This window comes from Lampetra planeri, chromosome 37 (assembly GCF_965212315.1).
Source record: "Lampetra planeri chromosome 37, kcLamPlan1.2.h2, whole genome shotgun sequence".
In the NCBI taxonomy this organism is placed as follows: domain Eukaryota; kingdom Metazoa; phylum Chordata; class Hyperoartia; order Petromyzontiformes; family Petromyzontidae; genus Lampetra; species Lampetra planeri.
In genome coordinates this window covers 3886326-3902442 of record NC_136143.1, presented here as the reverse complement: position 1 = coordinate 3902442, position 16117 = coordinate 3886326, and the positions used below count along the sequence as shown (strand labels likewise).

The 16117-nt window shown below is 51.8% G+C and overlaps 1 protein-coding gene across 1 annotated transcript; it reads right to left on the bottom strand.

The window, feature by feature from the left end:
* Window positions 1-3103: 3103 nt before the first annotated feature.
* LOC144730822 (uncharacterized) lies at window positions 3104-8086 on the bottom strand. The gene is made up of 4 exons (XM_078611596.1): window positions 7923-8086; window positions 3988-4151; window positions 3368-3688; window positions 3104-3262 (listed from the first exon to the last, which is right to left on the bottom strand). Exons 1-4 carry the CDS (start codon window positions 7936-7938, stop codon window positions 3104-3106), a joined length of 660 nt encoding a protein of 219 aa, XP_078467722.1. The 5' UTR covers window positions 7939-8086.
* Window positions 8087-16117: the final 8031 nt, after the last annotated feature.

Genomic DNA, 16117 nt, shown 5'->3' with positions numbered 1-16117 from the left:
TGCCTCAAACGTCGTGATTTTTATTTTATTTTTATTTTACTTTTATTAATTTACATTTTTTTCCTACGTGACTTTACCGAAAAAAACCTAAGAATATACACACACGTGTGTGTGTGTTTCAATACCCGTGTTTCAACATATGAAGTATTAATTTACGTGGGTTTCAGTTCAGTTTGGTTTCATGAAAGATGCGCGTATTGATGCGTTTGTGTAATGTGTGCAGTGGGGAGCGGTGGCACAGTGGTTAGCGCGCACTGCGCTACGAAAACCCGGCGACCCGAGTGCAGCTGCCACTCGCAACCGATAACAGTGGCGGCGAATATATAAACAGGTCCTGGGCGCCCCCTAGGTCGACTCAGCACTTAAAATTAGCATCTGGTGAAGTGTGTAAACATTAGCGCTGGTCGTGGTGTTGCCCCCCCCCCCTCCTCGTGCACCGCGCCGGCCTTCAAAGGTGCTACTCGTTAACAGAACTTGCCCCAAAAGTCTGTTAAGGCTATACGGGGGTGCGAGAGTACGGGATATTTTGTCTTTTGATAGACGGTATGATATTTGTGTCTTGCTGCAGCGTGTGTATGAGTGGGTGCGTGTGTACGTTTACAACCCTTTGTCTCACTCCACTGCTGGATGAAGGCTTCTCTCCACGGTGCCTAACTTTTCAATACGTTGCACTCCTATTTGTTTTGTATTGCTTGTTGTACCTCTCTGACCCGGACCCTCGTGTTTAAAACATCCCCGTAACTCATTGGAGTCTCCCGGTCCAAAGATGCCGTTAAAGTATCTCACGTCATATTCTTAGGTTTTTTCGGTAAAGTCACGTAGGTAAAAATTTTAAATTGATAAAAGTAACATACAAATAAAATAAAATACTTTTATTAATTACCAAAAAAAACCTAAGAATATGAATCATTGCAATCACGAAAGCTTCAAATCTAGAATCTCACATCATGATCGCACGCCCGTAATCCAGCGCTGTGTAGGCAGCAGTTGGAGGATCGTCGCACACCGATGGGTCGTAAAGCTCCCTTCTACTACCCGTGGGACCCAACTGCAGGGATAGATTAAGTGTTTGAAGACCCCTGGGCTACAAGGTACTGTGAGGCCCCCCCACCCCCTACCCCCCCAGTAATATTTTCAAAAGGAAAACAAAGTTCAAGAAAAATTTAATGTATTTTTACGAGGCTAACAACAAGTAGAATTCAGCATTCACAAATTAAACAACTTGTCACTTAAATTTCGATTTAAAGCTTTCGTGACTGTAGGGATTCATATTATTGGTCCTTTCGGTAAAGTCGCGTTAAAAAAAACCCGCCACTTTTTTCAAATTTTCTTGCTGTGGTTTTCACACCTGATGATGATTGCTTGTGTTTCAATCGAAACGTCGTGAGAATTTAATTGTTTTATTTTGATAATTTTATAGTTTTTTCCCTTCCTCGTGACTTTACCGAAAGACCCACGAACTTTTCACTTCATCTCTGGAAGCCCCTCCATCTGGAGGAGGCCCCTGGGCTTGCAGCCCCTATAGCCCCCACGCCTTAATCCGGCCCTGGCCGCCAAGGCTCGCCAGAAGGCGGCGGTTACAGCAAGTGGACCAACCCTCATCTATTTCCATCTGTACGGGGATCGAGTGTTGCATCCTCGCGCAAGGCGTTGGGTTTATAGGGCTGCTGTAGTTTGCTCCCCACGTGGCATGATAAACAACTCGTTAATTGGTTGAAAACGTTTTAAATGAAATAACCCAATGCAGTGGCAGGATCCTCCTGGCAAAGAGTGCGACGACTGAGTGTGGCTCTCGTGGATAGATCAGTCGACTGTGACCAGTAATGCGTGAACACAAGCTGCAATCGATCGCCACGCGCGCGCTGTCAAAGTGTCTGTAATGTTGCTGCACGCCAGTTACACACGTGTCTGCGTGCAGCAGCTCCAAAAAAACATAAATAATAAATAGAAATCGTGAAAAATATATTATATATAAATAAAGTCGAGATCATGGAAAGAAAATGCGGCGATACCTACAAAGTTCAATAAATAATCATGGACGATGCCTGTTGGACATCTGTAAAAAAAAGCCTCGTGGCTCGTGGGGTTCCTCATCGGATTCCTCCAGGATAAAAACAGATCCTGATCCTGATTCTCTTTTAAAAAGTAGGAATGCTACGGTTTAACCCCCCCCCCCCCCGCCAACCATCGTACAGAACGTATGGCCATTTGTCTCTTAGCATCGCATGCACGACTCTTACAACATAAATACCCAGCTCACCATCAACATATGGCTCATGTAGATGCAGAACAACAACAACTGCAATGTCACATTCAGGTGGTCAAGCCAGACAACCGCGTCAGGAGCAGCAGAGTGTGTCGCCGACGTATATAGCATCATAATCATTATGCTTATATATATAAATATATATATATAAATAACAGCACCCGTAGAAATACAATCACCAACAATATCTCCACCGTTTGAGAGGCAAACGCAGACTAGGCGGCTCTGTGTGATGATGATGATGTTGACGATGAGTACTGCCACTGTTGCTACTGCTGCTGACGATGATATTGATGATCATACTCCTGCTGATGATGATTGACCTTGATGATCGTTCTGCCATTGCTGATTATGATCGATGCTGGTGATCCAGATATATGATACTGCTATTGCTGATGATGGTTTGTGACGATGCTGCTACAGGTGATGATGCTTATTTGATGATGATGATGATGAGCAAAAGGCCACGTGAGATCTGAGCCACCCTGCACGTCGACTCAAGAGTTGACCATCACAACGCCGTTCACGCGGCAGAACCCGTAACAAACATACAATAGGCGCCCAGCACACCACGTCCAGTTAACCTCTCACTGTGGCTCCGAATGAACAGAATTCGTTTTTATATTCAGTGAGAAATGATGACCACCCGTGGCCAACTCAGCTGCGCACGAACTGCTCTGCCCAAAACGTCGCCTACGATATTACTACTCGTGCTTTTGTTAAGGCCGCAGATTTTTTCGGGGGTAAGGCGGTTTTACGCTTATATTTCTAAACGTCTCTTGCGACGAGTTCCGCGACCGGCTGCTCCAACCGTCGCCTAGAAATCCCGCGCCGCGCCTAACGCCGTCGCCCCGCGGTCACCCGCCTGGGCGCGGCGTCCGAGCAATTGTGGGCCACCGAGGCACCGCGCAGCTCCATGTGGCCCCTCGACAGCCAACTCCTCAGCTGGTTGATCACTTGCAGTCCGCGCAACTTCTTGCCGAAATCCCCGACCATCTCGTGAAACGTGTCGGAGGGGCGCGCGGCCGCGGCGTCGGCGGCGGCGCAGCCGCAGGCCCCCCCCCCGCCGCCGTCGCCGTCCTCGCGGTGGCCGGGGGGGGCCTCCTCGGAGCGCCGCTCCTCCTCCAGCTGGTCGCTGACCACGCGCAGTAGGTTCACGTGGTCGACGAGGTCGCGCTTGAACGTTTGCAGGTCGCTCCGGACCGCCTCGGAGCCGCTTGAGCCGCGTTGGTCTTCGACGAGGACGTCCAGGAGATGCAGGAAGGCAGCCAAAGTGCGGTAGAGGCAGCAAATCTGGTCGCGTGGCCTCGGGCCCATGTGCGTCCGCGCCACCTTGATGATGTTTGGCAGTGGAACTCCCGGCAGGGTCATGACGGGTATGTTGAGGTTCGGGTATTGGTGTAAGAGGCCCTGAGCTGCTTTCTGTGTATTGCAGAGAGAAAGAGGGCCAACAATTAGATGATGAATAATGTTGGCGGTGATGATGGTGGCGGTGATGGAGAGTAGCAACAGCAGCAGCGGCGGCAGCGTAATCAAACAACGAGGCAGCCATCGTCACGAGCAGCATTAGTCTTTCTCATCAGCAGTACTGACGGCAGCATCGTCGTCATGACTATCGTCGTCATCTTGATAAGCGTCATCACCACCACCACCACCACCACGGTTAGCATCAAATTAGCATCATCGTCGCCACCACTCCCATCCTCTTCGCCGAGACTTACGTAAGTTTCCAGGGATTTGTTGAGTCGGACCTGCAGCGCAGAGGTGAAGCAGCTGAGGAGATTGAGGTTATCGCACACTCTTGTCACGTGGTGGTGGCGGTGAAAGTGGCGGGGCGGGCGGCACCAGCAGCTCGTCGAGAGGAGGAGCAGGAGGAGAGTGGACACTGGAGGGGCACGACAGGGAGGAGGGGTGGGAGGGACAGGGGTGGGAGGGTCGATATCAGGGCTTTACACACAGTCACCCGTTAACCCACTCATCTACCCACGACCTCACCCACTAGCCCACTCATCTAGCCACGAACTCACCCACGCATCTACCCACTAACTCACCCACTAGCCCACTCATCTACCCACGAACTCACCTACTCACCTACCCACTAACTCACCCATTAGCCCACTCATCTACCCACAAACTCACCTACTCACCTACCCACGAACTCACCTACCCACGAACTCACCCACGCATCTACCCACTAACTCACCCACTAGCCCACTCATCTACCCACGAACTCACCTACCCACGAACTCACCCACGCATCTACCCACTAACTCACCCACTAGCCCACTCATCTACCCACGAATTCACCCACTCATCTACCCACGAATTCACCCACGCATCTACCCACTAACTCACCCGTTAGCCCACTCATCTACCCACGAACTCACATACTCACCTACCCACTAACTCACCCACTAGCCCACTCATCTACTCACGAACTCACCCACTCATCTACCCACGAACTCACCCACTAGCCCACTCATCTACCCACGAACTCACCCACTCATCTACCCACGAACTCACCCGCTAACCCACTCATCTACCCACGAACTCACCCGCTAACCCACTCATCTACCCACGAACTCACCTACTCATCTACCCACGAACTCACCCACTCATCTACCCACTAACTCACCCACTAGCCCACTCATCTACTCACTAACTCACATACTCATCTACCCACTAACTCACCCACTAGCCCATTCACCTACCCACGAACTCACCCACTCACCTACCCACGAACTCACCCACTCACCTACCCACGAACTCACCCACTCACCTACCCACGAACTCACCCACTCACCTACCCACTAACTCCCCCACTCACCTACCCACTAACTCACCCACTAGCCCACTCACCTACCCACGAACTCACCCACTCATCTACCCACTAACACACTCATATACCCACAAGCCCACTCATCTACGCACTAACTCACCCACTCACCTACCTACTAACTCATACACTAGCCCAATCATCTACCCACTAACTCACCCACTAGCCCACTCATCTACCCACGTCCCACCATTGTGTCCATCAGCCCAATAATGATCACTCAGTCAAGCACTCAACCACTCACTAAGTCACACATTCACCCAGCCTCATACCCACTAACCGACTTGTTCTACCCCGCGTTAATCTACTCACCACTCACTCACTAACCCTCTCACTCAACTACTCGCCTGCGTACTCGATAACCTCTCATCATTTACTAAGTAACCCATCCGCTTGCCTCATTCATGCAACCACTTGCTTACCCACTCACTTGCTTACCCACTCACGCCCCCTCGGTTATCCACTCACTCCCTCACCCACCCATTCCACACTTCACCCATTTAAAACTAAAACTAAACGTTTTATTTTACCAAGTGAGGCCCACCGAGCAAGACAGCTCTTTTTCATGAGCGACCTGGTTGTCACAAACGACAGCTCAGCGAAGTGGCTTTCACGTGCAAATTTATATCAGCCGAATATTCGAAACGCCTGTTTCTAAATGGGGAGGGGAAAACCGAAGGATCCGAGGAAAATTCCACGTGACCACACGGAGCGAGACACCCAAACTCCAAATATCCAGCAGGCGTCAGGGTCGGGATCGAACCCACGCCCTCATGAACTCACCCATCCATGGCACCCACAGTACAATGCAGAGCAACCCCAGGAGAGTAAAACGTAGATTTCTCTCCACGTCGAAATCACGGACAGGAACCTCCACGCGGCTCGACGCGTTGGCCGCATTGGGTCACGTGGCGGCACCGCGACGGTCCAACGACGTCGATATTTGGCACGCGAAGGGGCAGAACACGCGGCCCGGAGATTGCTAAGTTGGAAAAATGACCCGCGAATTCACTCGATGATGGACTATAAATAGCCAGCATCGCCACCACCTTCTGCGAAAAGTTGGCAGGACCCTCGTGAAAAAGTGTATCGAAACTTGGCGAGGCTTGCCTGGGTAACCACGCGTACATAATACACGGCGGTATTTATCCACTGGAGATCAAGGAGTTCAGCATCGAGGCACTGGCATTGCCTCCTGCTTACAGCCGACGGTGGGAATTCCACATTCCTATGACCTGAGCGAGTCTCTCCTCAAGACATCCACTGCTTGCTAACTTCCCCACAATGTGGTACTTGTTTTATTGAGTCAACCCCCCCCCCCCCCCATAACCATGGTGTCAACTCGCAACATTCCAATTGCGAGGAGGCGCTCGATCTCCAGCCCAGAGCCGCCACCACCACCACCAGGCCCCATAACCGTAGAGTTTGTCTCACGTTCGAGCGCTTCATCAATGATCATGATGATGATGATGACGACGACGGTTGAAACTGAGGGTATCCACAGCTCCCACGAGTGGGATTTCCCCAACGAGCGGCGTCACGTGGCATCTCTCTCTCGCTCGCCTCCCATGATCATCATCATCATCATACAGCGCGCACGGGAACCAAAATCCCCTCCTCTGCTCACCGACCGCCTCACCCACCCCAGGCTCACCCACCCGCCCCTCCTCCCAGCTGCGTGTTTATGCGGATGTGATTGCTCAAGGCAAGACATTACAAATCGGCTGCCTCCTTTTCTCCATCACCACCACTATCACTATTTACCACCAAAGAAAAAGATCCCCCCGTATAGCCTTAACCGACTGTAGGGGCAAGTGCTGTTAGCGAGCACCTATGAAGGCCGGAACGGTACACGAGGGGGTGGGTGGCCAGCACCACGCCCGACTGCCTTTGTCTCCCCAGTGGCGATGTTTACACACCGCACCAGGTACTCATTCGAGGCTGAGTCGACCTAGGGGAGGCCCAGGACCGGTTCAGATAATCGTCACCGGTGTTGGCCGTGATCGGTAAATCGAACCCGGGTCGCCGGGTTCATAGCGCAGCGCGCTAACCGCTACACCACCGCTCCCCATAATATTTACCACCGCACGCTCCATCAGCACCATCAACCCCAACAAAATCACCACCACCATCACGACAATCACCTATTACCCCACCAACCATCACCCACCCCCCCACTACCAACGCCATCACCCACGTGTGAGCCCACCATCGTAAACATCACCCCCATCACCGCCGTCACCCCGCACGACAAGACGCACCGGAGATTTACAGGGAAGTGGCGAGTCCACAGCGGCGAGAGCGGTGGCGTAGCGGTCAGCGAGCCCCAAAGTATGTTAAGGCTTCACGGGGTATCTTTGTCTTTCGTTGTGTGTCTGTGCAAGACAATGTCTGTGTGTGTATGCGAGCCACCCTCTTGTCGAGAAGTCTCAATCGCTGCTCGCGAACAACGCGTAATCCCACGAAACTCAATAGCTCCCCACGTACACCATCACCACCATCACCGAAGAGGAAACGCCTGGCAGTGTGTACATGGAGAAGATCGGAAATGCAGTCGGTTTAAAATTCACATCTAGAAACTTAGGACCCTGCCGATCTGCTTGACGTCCTATCTGCCCATCTGTATGTCCATCTGTCCGTCCATCCATATGTCTCCCCACATATCTGTCCAACAACCTGTCAATCTGTCCAACCGTCTGTCTGTCCATCTGTCCACAGCTCTAATCCGCACATTTGTCTACTTCGCCTACCTATCCCACCCATCGATTCATCATGCAGCGATGCGTGCACCGACCGTGCCGTGCACAGGTGTGGCGTTACCTGCGCGCTTAGACATAGCCGGGCGAGCCAAACGTCGCTCGCTGCTGGAGAAGGAAGAGGTGTTGGTGATGGAGGAGGAGGAGGAGAAGAGTGGTGGTGGTGGAGATGGTGATGGGGCACTCGCCAGCGGTCCTCAGAGTTGCGTTCGGGCCTACAGTCACCGGCATCTGCGGGTGGTTTAGGGGCCTGTGAGCTTTTTATACGCGCAAAAACACACGTGGGCGAGGTGACTCAGAGCTCACCTCCCCTCTCGAAGGGGGAATTCTAGACCAAGAGAAACGGTGCGGTTCCGGAAAGAAATTAAATAAATGCAAAAACTTTTTTTTATTCATTTGCGGTCGTGAGCGTGCGCGTGTCACCGAGACGCGGATTTCTCCGCGGCGCGGTTTCATTGTGGCTCTCTCCCTACTGACTCGATTGTCGCCCCGAAGATGCGCGCGCCGAACGGAAAGTCGCACAGCGCTGCACAACCACGCAACACACATCGACCGCGTGGCTGCAGCTGCTGCCTGGTGGCACTCTCCCCCACCCCCCACCCCCTTTGATTGCGGGCCACGGTAGCGAGAGAGGAGCGGACTGGGTAGGAGTGGTCATAACAGCCACCCAGCCACACACGTGCGTTGGCGGAGAGCAGTAGCGTGGTGGGGATAAGTAGCGCGCTGTCCCAATCCTACGAACCCGGCGACCCGAGTTGGATTTCCCGTTCACGGTCGAACATCGGTTGCGAATGTGTGAACCGCGTCATGTTGACCCAGCCTCGAATGAGAGCTTGCCTGGTGCTGTGTGGTAGACATCAGCAGTCGGGGAGCGTGGTGCTGGCCACCCACCCACCCCCTCGTGTGCCACAGTGCCGGCCTTCGTAGGTGCTGCTACTCGCTAACAGCACGTAGCCCCGACAGTCTGTTAATGGCTATGCTGAGGATCTTTGTCTTTGCGCGTGTATGTCTGGGTGGAGCGGTGGGCGTAATGGTTAGCACACTTCACTTCGATTCCGCAACCACGGATATAACATCAGTGGCGATTATGTGAAACCGTAACTCTTTTAATGACGACCTTGATGCGGTCATTTGAACATTACGCCGCGAATGATACTCGCTTGTGATCACACACACACAGCAGCAGCATCAATAATCGCCCCCTACTGGCAGACTGACGCCCCCCAGGAATCCCCTTTCCAGGTGAGAGTCATCCATCCGGGTCTCTCTCGACTTTCTCACTTGGCTCAACAAATCGACCTTGGAACTTGAACCTGGCGCCTGAGCAGAGGCACCTGGGGAGATGAACGGTAGCCCTGCATCATCGCAGACGCCGTCTTTGCCAATGATATGTTCCATCTAGAGCTATTATCCAGGTTTACATCTTTCAATAAAACAAAATTTCCAGGTAAAATGTTACACTCGGTAGCAACCTCCGTAGTTACACTGCAAACGACGAATACTATTAGCGATGATAATGACAATGATGGTATCACTTAATGATGCAATAAATCACCCACTGATTTCCTGTTCAAACGAGCCACGAGGCATCGGTGCTCATGTCCCATGTACAGCCCTGCCGAAGACATTGGTGGAAATTCCACATTCCTATGGCGGGAGGGGGATGGGGGGTTGGGTCGAATAATCTCCATAGCAGGACCACTGTTGCATTTCCTACAAAGTGGTACTTATTTTAACGATGTCGGAGGGTAGGGGTAATGATGATGGGCTGAGTCATGACCCCCCCCCATCCTCCCATCGCCCCTAACCAGGATTTGAACTCGCGACCTGCGATTGTTTGCTAGCTGCTCGCTCTACCGCTGGGCCACCACGTGACCTGCTACCAGCGCGGTTCCAACAGGCCGACCTGGTTTAGTGTCAGAAACCTGAACACGCTCGTCAATAATGCCTGCGAAAAATAGCAACTGGATTTATGTGAAAAAGAGCTTGATAGCTCATCGGATTCGCTTCAGTCGAAATAAAGATTCCGAATAACAGTGAGTGACCTTTCAAATAAAATAATTGGCGGCGTTTCGGTCAATGACCCTTATGCAAAGCGTCGCCTATTACGTATATAGTTTCGCTTTTTTTCATTTTAAGGTCACGGTACTGTTGACGAAAGTGCTGCGGGTGTATGGTGTAGAAACGTGTGTCGAGATTATTCCGATTATTTTGCTGCTATAAATGTCCACACGATAAGCAACTTCGTAGAGCTATCGCTTGTGGCCTGGTCGCTTCTAAAAAATAAGCTAAGAGCTCAGTGGACTTTACCTGGTAAGATGAAAAAAGTGTCGTCTTTATTTGTAAATACGTTTTAAGTGATTTGTTTACCTTTCTTATACTTTGCTATCGTGTCTTGGTATGATTTGTTGTTGTGACGTTCTGACCTGCCCCTACTGGACATCTGTAAACAAGAAAGAGCTTAATAGCTCATCGGATTCCTCCAGTAATAGATCATGATTCTGAGTTAAGGCTCCTGTGTACGGTTGCCAAAGCAGCAGCAGCAGCATCACCAAATAGATTTGTGAGGTTTCTGCGTTTCTGGATACGGAGTTTTGATTTCCCCTTTCCGACCTCAAGTCGAGGGGGAAATCGTGATGTCGGGGTTTGGCAGTTTCGTCAATCGTGTGACGGCGACACAAGGATAGAGGCGCAGCCCTGCAATGCCCTGGCACACACGGTGCGGCGCATGACCGTACTTCACCGCGATTTGGTGAAAATGGTATTACGGCATAAGACGTCAAAATGCCTGCTTCAATTAATGTATGCACTGAATAATACTAATATTGGAGAAGAAGAATAACTTGAATGCCAGTGCACGAATGCCCCCGGGGAAAGCCTCATTGAGTCTCAAGGCCCCTTTCGGAAAGGGGTCCTGACACATTCGGATGTCTGACCAAGACGATTCGCGAGCGTTCGGGAAGAAACCGGAGAACTTGGAGAAAAACATACACCACGCATTCGGGCATGACACTCCAAGCTCCGCACAGATGCATTCACGAATCCCAAAGCTACTCCCCCGCAATTGGCCAATATGCCTGGGGAGAGATGGCAGGGTAAAAAAAGAGAATTAGTCAGTCAAGTCTAAAGTGGCTTCCTGCTCAAATGAGCATGGAGGCGGGTGTGAGTACTCACATTCTACCCCACCAAACGTCACCAACCTTCCAATGACTCACGCTGCGTTACCAATTTGGCATGCTGGGTCTACGGAGGCTGCGGCGTGCTGGGCGGGGGCGGTGAGGGGGGGGGGGATTTAATCAAATTTTCCATTGCCTCAACTGCCGCGCCGAGAGATCGAGCCGGCGAACTCTGGAACGGCGGAGAGATCGGGTCCGTGGTTCCGCGCGCGAAACCCGTAGGCCGGCAAACCCGAAGCGATCTAATTGGGAATTCCCCATTACAGTTGCCGGGGGATCCGTCTTATCGATATCAACACCACCACCACCGCCGCCGCCGCCAACCAACAACAAAAACCCCTCCACGTGAATTGTTGAGCAGATTACGCGGCCGTAAAATCCGATCGTTTCTTTGTACAATTGAACCCTTGACCCCAGATCCGAAGGTGGCTCTGGGTCCACACGTGCGTCCATCGCTGCTGGAGCAAAGCAAAAGACAGAGGATCCCCCGTGTAGCCTCTGCGGACTGTTGGGGCAAGTGCTATGGGGGGGGGGGGGTCTTTGTATTTTGTGTGACAGTATTTGTATCACGTGTTGTTGTACCTGGTGTCGCATACGGCGCACGAGGTTGTGGCGTGGTCAGCACCACGCTTGCCCGACGTTCTTTCCCCAGTGTTGAGGTTTACACCTCTGACAGCTAATAATTTAGGGCTGAGTCGAACTTGGGGAGGCCCAGAACCGGACAAAGATCCCCCATGTAGCCTTCACAGACTGTTGGCAAGTGCAGTTGGCGAGCACCTATTAAGGCCGGAACGGCGCACGACGAGGTGGTTGGCCAGCACCACGCCCGGCCGCCTTTGTCTCCCCGAGTGGCGATGTTTATACCCCACCCCAACTACTCATTTGAGGCTGAGTCGACCTAGGGGGAGGCCCAGGACCGCTTCACTGCCGCGCACACACGGACACGTGGCTGGGAGGGAGGAGGCTGCAATGCATTCGATTCCCGGGCGCTTGAGCCACCCCCTAAACCGTCACCAACCCGCATTGACCAGCGCGGTGAAGTATGACCAAACAGCCAACGTGGCTGACCCGTGATGCCCGACACGTGGTGCCGTCATCCAGAGCAGTGGAATGGCAAAGGGAGCTTGGGGTGGTGGTGGTGCGGGGGGGGTTACAGATCTTGAGTTTGTTGTCTTTCGCCCGCACCTCCGATTAGCACGGTTGGCCACGTACGGTGCGAAAGAAGTTCAACACACAGGTAAATGTGATGGGGGGTAGAGTTCATTAATCCGCCAATGAAACTCCACAGCGGAGTCCGAAACAGCGTTGGTTTCGTTACCGTGAGACCGGAATGTGTCTGCGGTGGAGGTCTGTCTGGCCGCCGCTCGATTGCTTTCGAGCTGTTGTTGCAGGCGTGGAGTTCAGACGTTTCGCTCCCGTGAGCTACCCCCCACCCCCACCCCAGCCCACCACTTCTCCATCCCAGCCACCCAACAACCCCTGCACGCGGTTGGGAACGTCGCAAATCAACGCCGCGACACAATTCGGAGACGCAACGCCGCAACCACATCGGATGGCTCGAAAGTGACTTTAACGCGTTTCGGCAAATATACGTGAGATAAACACATTTATATTTTTATTTGAAGCTTTCGTGACTGCAGGAATCCATACTCTTTGGTTCTTTCGGTGAAGTCACGTAGGTAGAAAATAAAATAAATCACGACCTTTCGATCGCGATTTATTTTATTTTATACCTACGTGACTTTGCCGAAAGAAACAAAGAGTAAACACATTTCTATTTCTTGACTAAAAGCTTTCTCGACTGCAGGAATTCATATTCTTTGGGGGGTCTTTCGGTAAAGCGACGTAGATAGGTTCAAAGAAATTAAACGAAAAATCTACGACGTTTCGATCGCAACACAAGCAATTGCGTACGGGTCACCCACGTATGACTATGAACCTCTATGCCTAACACATGTAGCACGATGATACATACTACAGTATTACAATAGTATTTGACCATACTTCACCACGCTGGTAAATGGGCGTGGGGTAGCGAGCAAGACGGTTCCTGTGAGGCGATGACGTAACATCAACCTCGGGTTGTCCCGGGACCATTGCGTTAGAGCGCTAACCACTGCGCCACCGCTCCCCCTCCCCTGTAACCTTAACAGACTGTTGGGGCAAGTGCTGTTGGCGAGCACCTACGAAGGCCGGCACGGCACACGCAGCGGTTGGGTGGTCAACGCCAATCCCCGGCCGCCTTTGTCTCCCTATTGGCGATGTGCACACATCGACGCAGGCACTCATACGAGGCTGAGTCGAATGTCCCCACAAACTTTCGCCCTCGGGTTGCTGCGCTCTTGACGCAGCGCGCTAACCACTGCGCCACCGCTCCTCGACCGACACAAACGACACGCACGCGCCCACTTCGACGCTTCATGTGAAGCGTGCGATCATTGTGAGCGTGCGCGTGGTCGTTAACACGCGCGCGCGTGCACATACGCCGCGTTAGATGACCACTTATGCCGCGTTAGATGACCACTTATGCGGTAATGGGCACAACATTAAAGGTTCAATTTCGCTCGGCGGAGACGAGACTTAGAGAGCGGACCTCATCCAGCAGTGGAGTCGCCATGGGCACGATGCGCGGAGGCGAGAGAGATCGTGACGAGGTGGACCGCGCGTCAAACGGGAAGAGACGAAGGCATCAATCACCTCCTTGGGGACCGTCCGTAAATGACGTCACGCGATTTTTGACGATTTTTGACCCCCCCCCCCCCCACTTCGTCACACGGCGTCACAAAAAGTCAGACCCCCCCCCTCAAATATGACGTCACAAAGCTCTGCCCCCCCCCAAATAAAACATGCTTCAAATCGCTTTAAACTATTGTCATTGAAGTGCGTATTTAATGTGGCGCTGCATTCTGATGTTGTAAGAGAAAACATTTATTAAAACGTCTATTTAATTAAGTAGAACGTGTTGTCTATAGTTATTTAAAGTTGCGCATTTTGATGTGACGTCACATTTCTCAACCCCCCTCCCTCGTCACACATCGTCACAAATGTCTGACCCCCCCCCCCCCCCCTAGGTGCGTGACATCATTTATGGACGGCCCTTTGATCGAAAGTGCGCCCCCACCCATCCTCCTTCGGGGGGTGGGGGGAGGTGGTGGGGCGAGCCCAGGTGAGGTCAATTAACGCATCGTGCCCCAAAACAGGCAGCTAAGAAATCCCCAAAACCCCTCCCCCACCACCACCCCGTCAGTGGAAAGCACAGTTAGCGAGCACCTATTAAGGGTCAACAAGGTGCACGAGAGGGTGGAGTGATCGCTGATGTTGTACACACCTGCGCCAGGCAGTGTGCTCGTTCGAGGCTGGGTCGACCTAAGAAGGAAAGCCAGCAACAAGGACCGGCTGGAGACTGCAAGCGCCACCGTTGATTTGGCCGTGAGCGGGAATCGAATTTCGGATTTCCGGGGCTTTGCAAGTGTCCGCGAGTTGGGTTGAGCAGAGAAGCAGGCGATAGTTCTGGAGTCAGCGATATGTCGGAGTTATGATTCTCAAAAGTGGCACGGGTTTTCATTTAACTTCATTTATTAGGTGTAACCCTGTGAGCCATGCGGCTCTTGACTCGGGTGCAACCGCAACAAAACAAAAGCGTGAACAAGAAACGTCTTAAAGTGACTAACACGCAACAGAAAAATCCTGGAAAGAACAGCAAAGCCTTCCAGAAAAAAACACCGCATTTCAACGCTGTGTGCAAAAATCCCAGTGGGATGCAAGTCAAACAATAACAATTACCACAACAACAAACGCAAATACGAACGAATGCAATTACTGCACGGCATCAACGAATTAAATAGAAAGCAGAACGAAAAAAAACGATTGCGTCACATGGCGAAATGGAAGAAATGTTGCGAAACCATAAATTAGTGTTCATTCATAAATGAACGTAAAGCAAAGACAAAGATGCCACGTACAGCCTTGACAGACTGCAGGGACAAGTGCTGTTAGCGGGCACCTACGAAGGCCGAAACGGCACCCGAGGCTGCCCAACACCACGCCCGGCCGCCTTTGTCTCCCCAGTGGAAATGTTTACACAGCGCACCAAATACTCAGAACAGGTTCAGATGTAATCGTCGCTGGTGTTGGCCGTGAGCGAGAATCGAACTCGGGTCGCAGGGATCGGAGCGCAGCGCGCTAACCACGACACCCACACAAGACAAAGATCCCCCCTATAGCCTGAACAGACTGGAAGGGCAAGTCCTGTTAGCGAGCACCTATAAAGACCGGCAAGGCACATGCGGGGGTGGGTGGCCAATAGCCCAATACCACGCCCGCCCGCCTTTGTTTCCCCAGTGGCGATGTTTACACACCGCACCAAGTACTTAATTTGAGGCTGAGTCGACGTACACCCATACACCCCTACAAACACAGACCCACACAACCACGCTTCTACACATTCCCACACTTACATACACCTATACTTATTAACACGTATAGGCTTTCGCGACCAATATTATCCATAATCGAGGTTTTTGGGTGAGATCGCGTAAATATAAATGTTTTGTTAAACCCGCCACTCCCCGACACAGCCAACTAGTAAGGATTGTCACGTAAACAAAACGTGTCAATTCGTTACTAGTTCGGCACTAACCGGTGTGTTGGAGAGTAAAATACAGGCGGACAGCCAGGAGGATGTCTCAACAACTTTGGCTGTCCGCCTGATAATGCTGGTTGTAATTACTGGCGAAACGTCGTACTCGAATTGTAAATGTTGTTGGTTTTACTATCCAACACGCCGGTGTGCTCAGCTCGTAACGAATTGGCATGGCTTACGTGTGACAACCCTCACTAATTGGCTGTGTCGGGTGGTGGCGGGTTTTACGACGCATTTATATTTACGCGATATAACCCAACAACCTCTATTATGAACCTATACTATACTTATAAAGACACGTACTTTCACACCCGCCCAGAAAAACTTGTACTTACAAAAGGACCCCCCTCCCCCACCCCATGTATAAAGACAAAGGTCCCCCCCGTAGCGCTAGTAGACTGTTGGGGCAAGTGTTGTCAGAGAGCACCTATGAAGGACGGC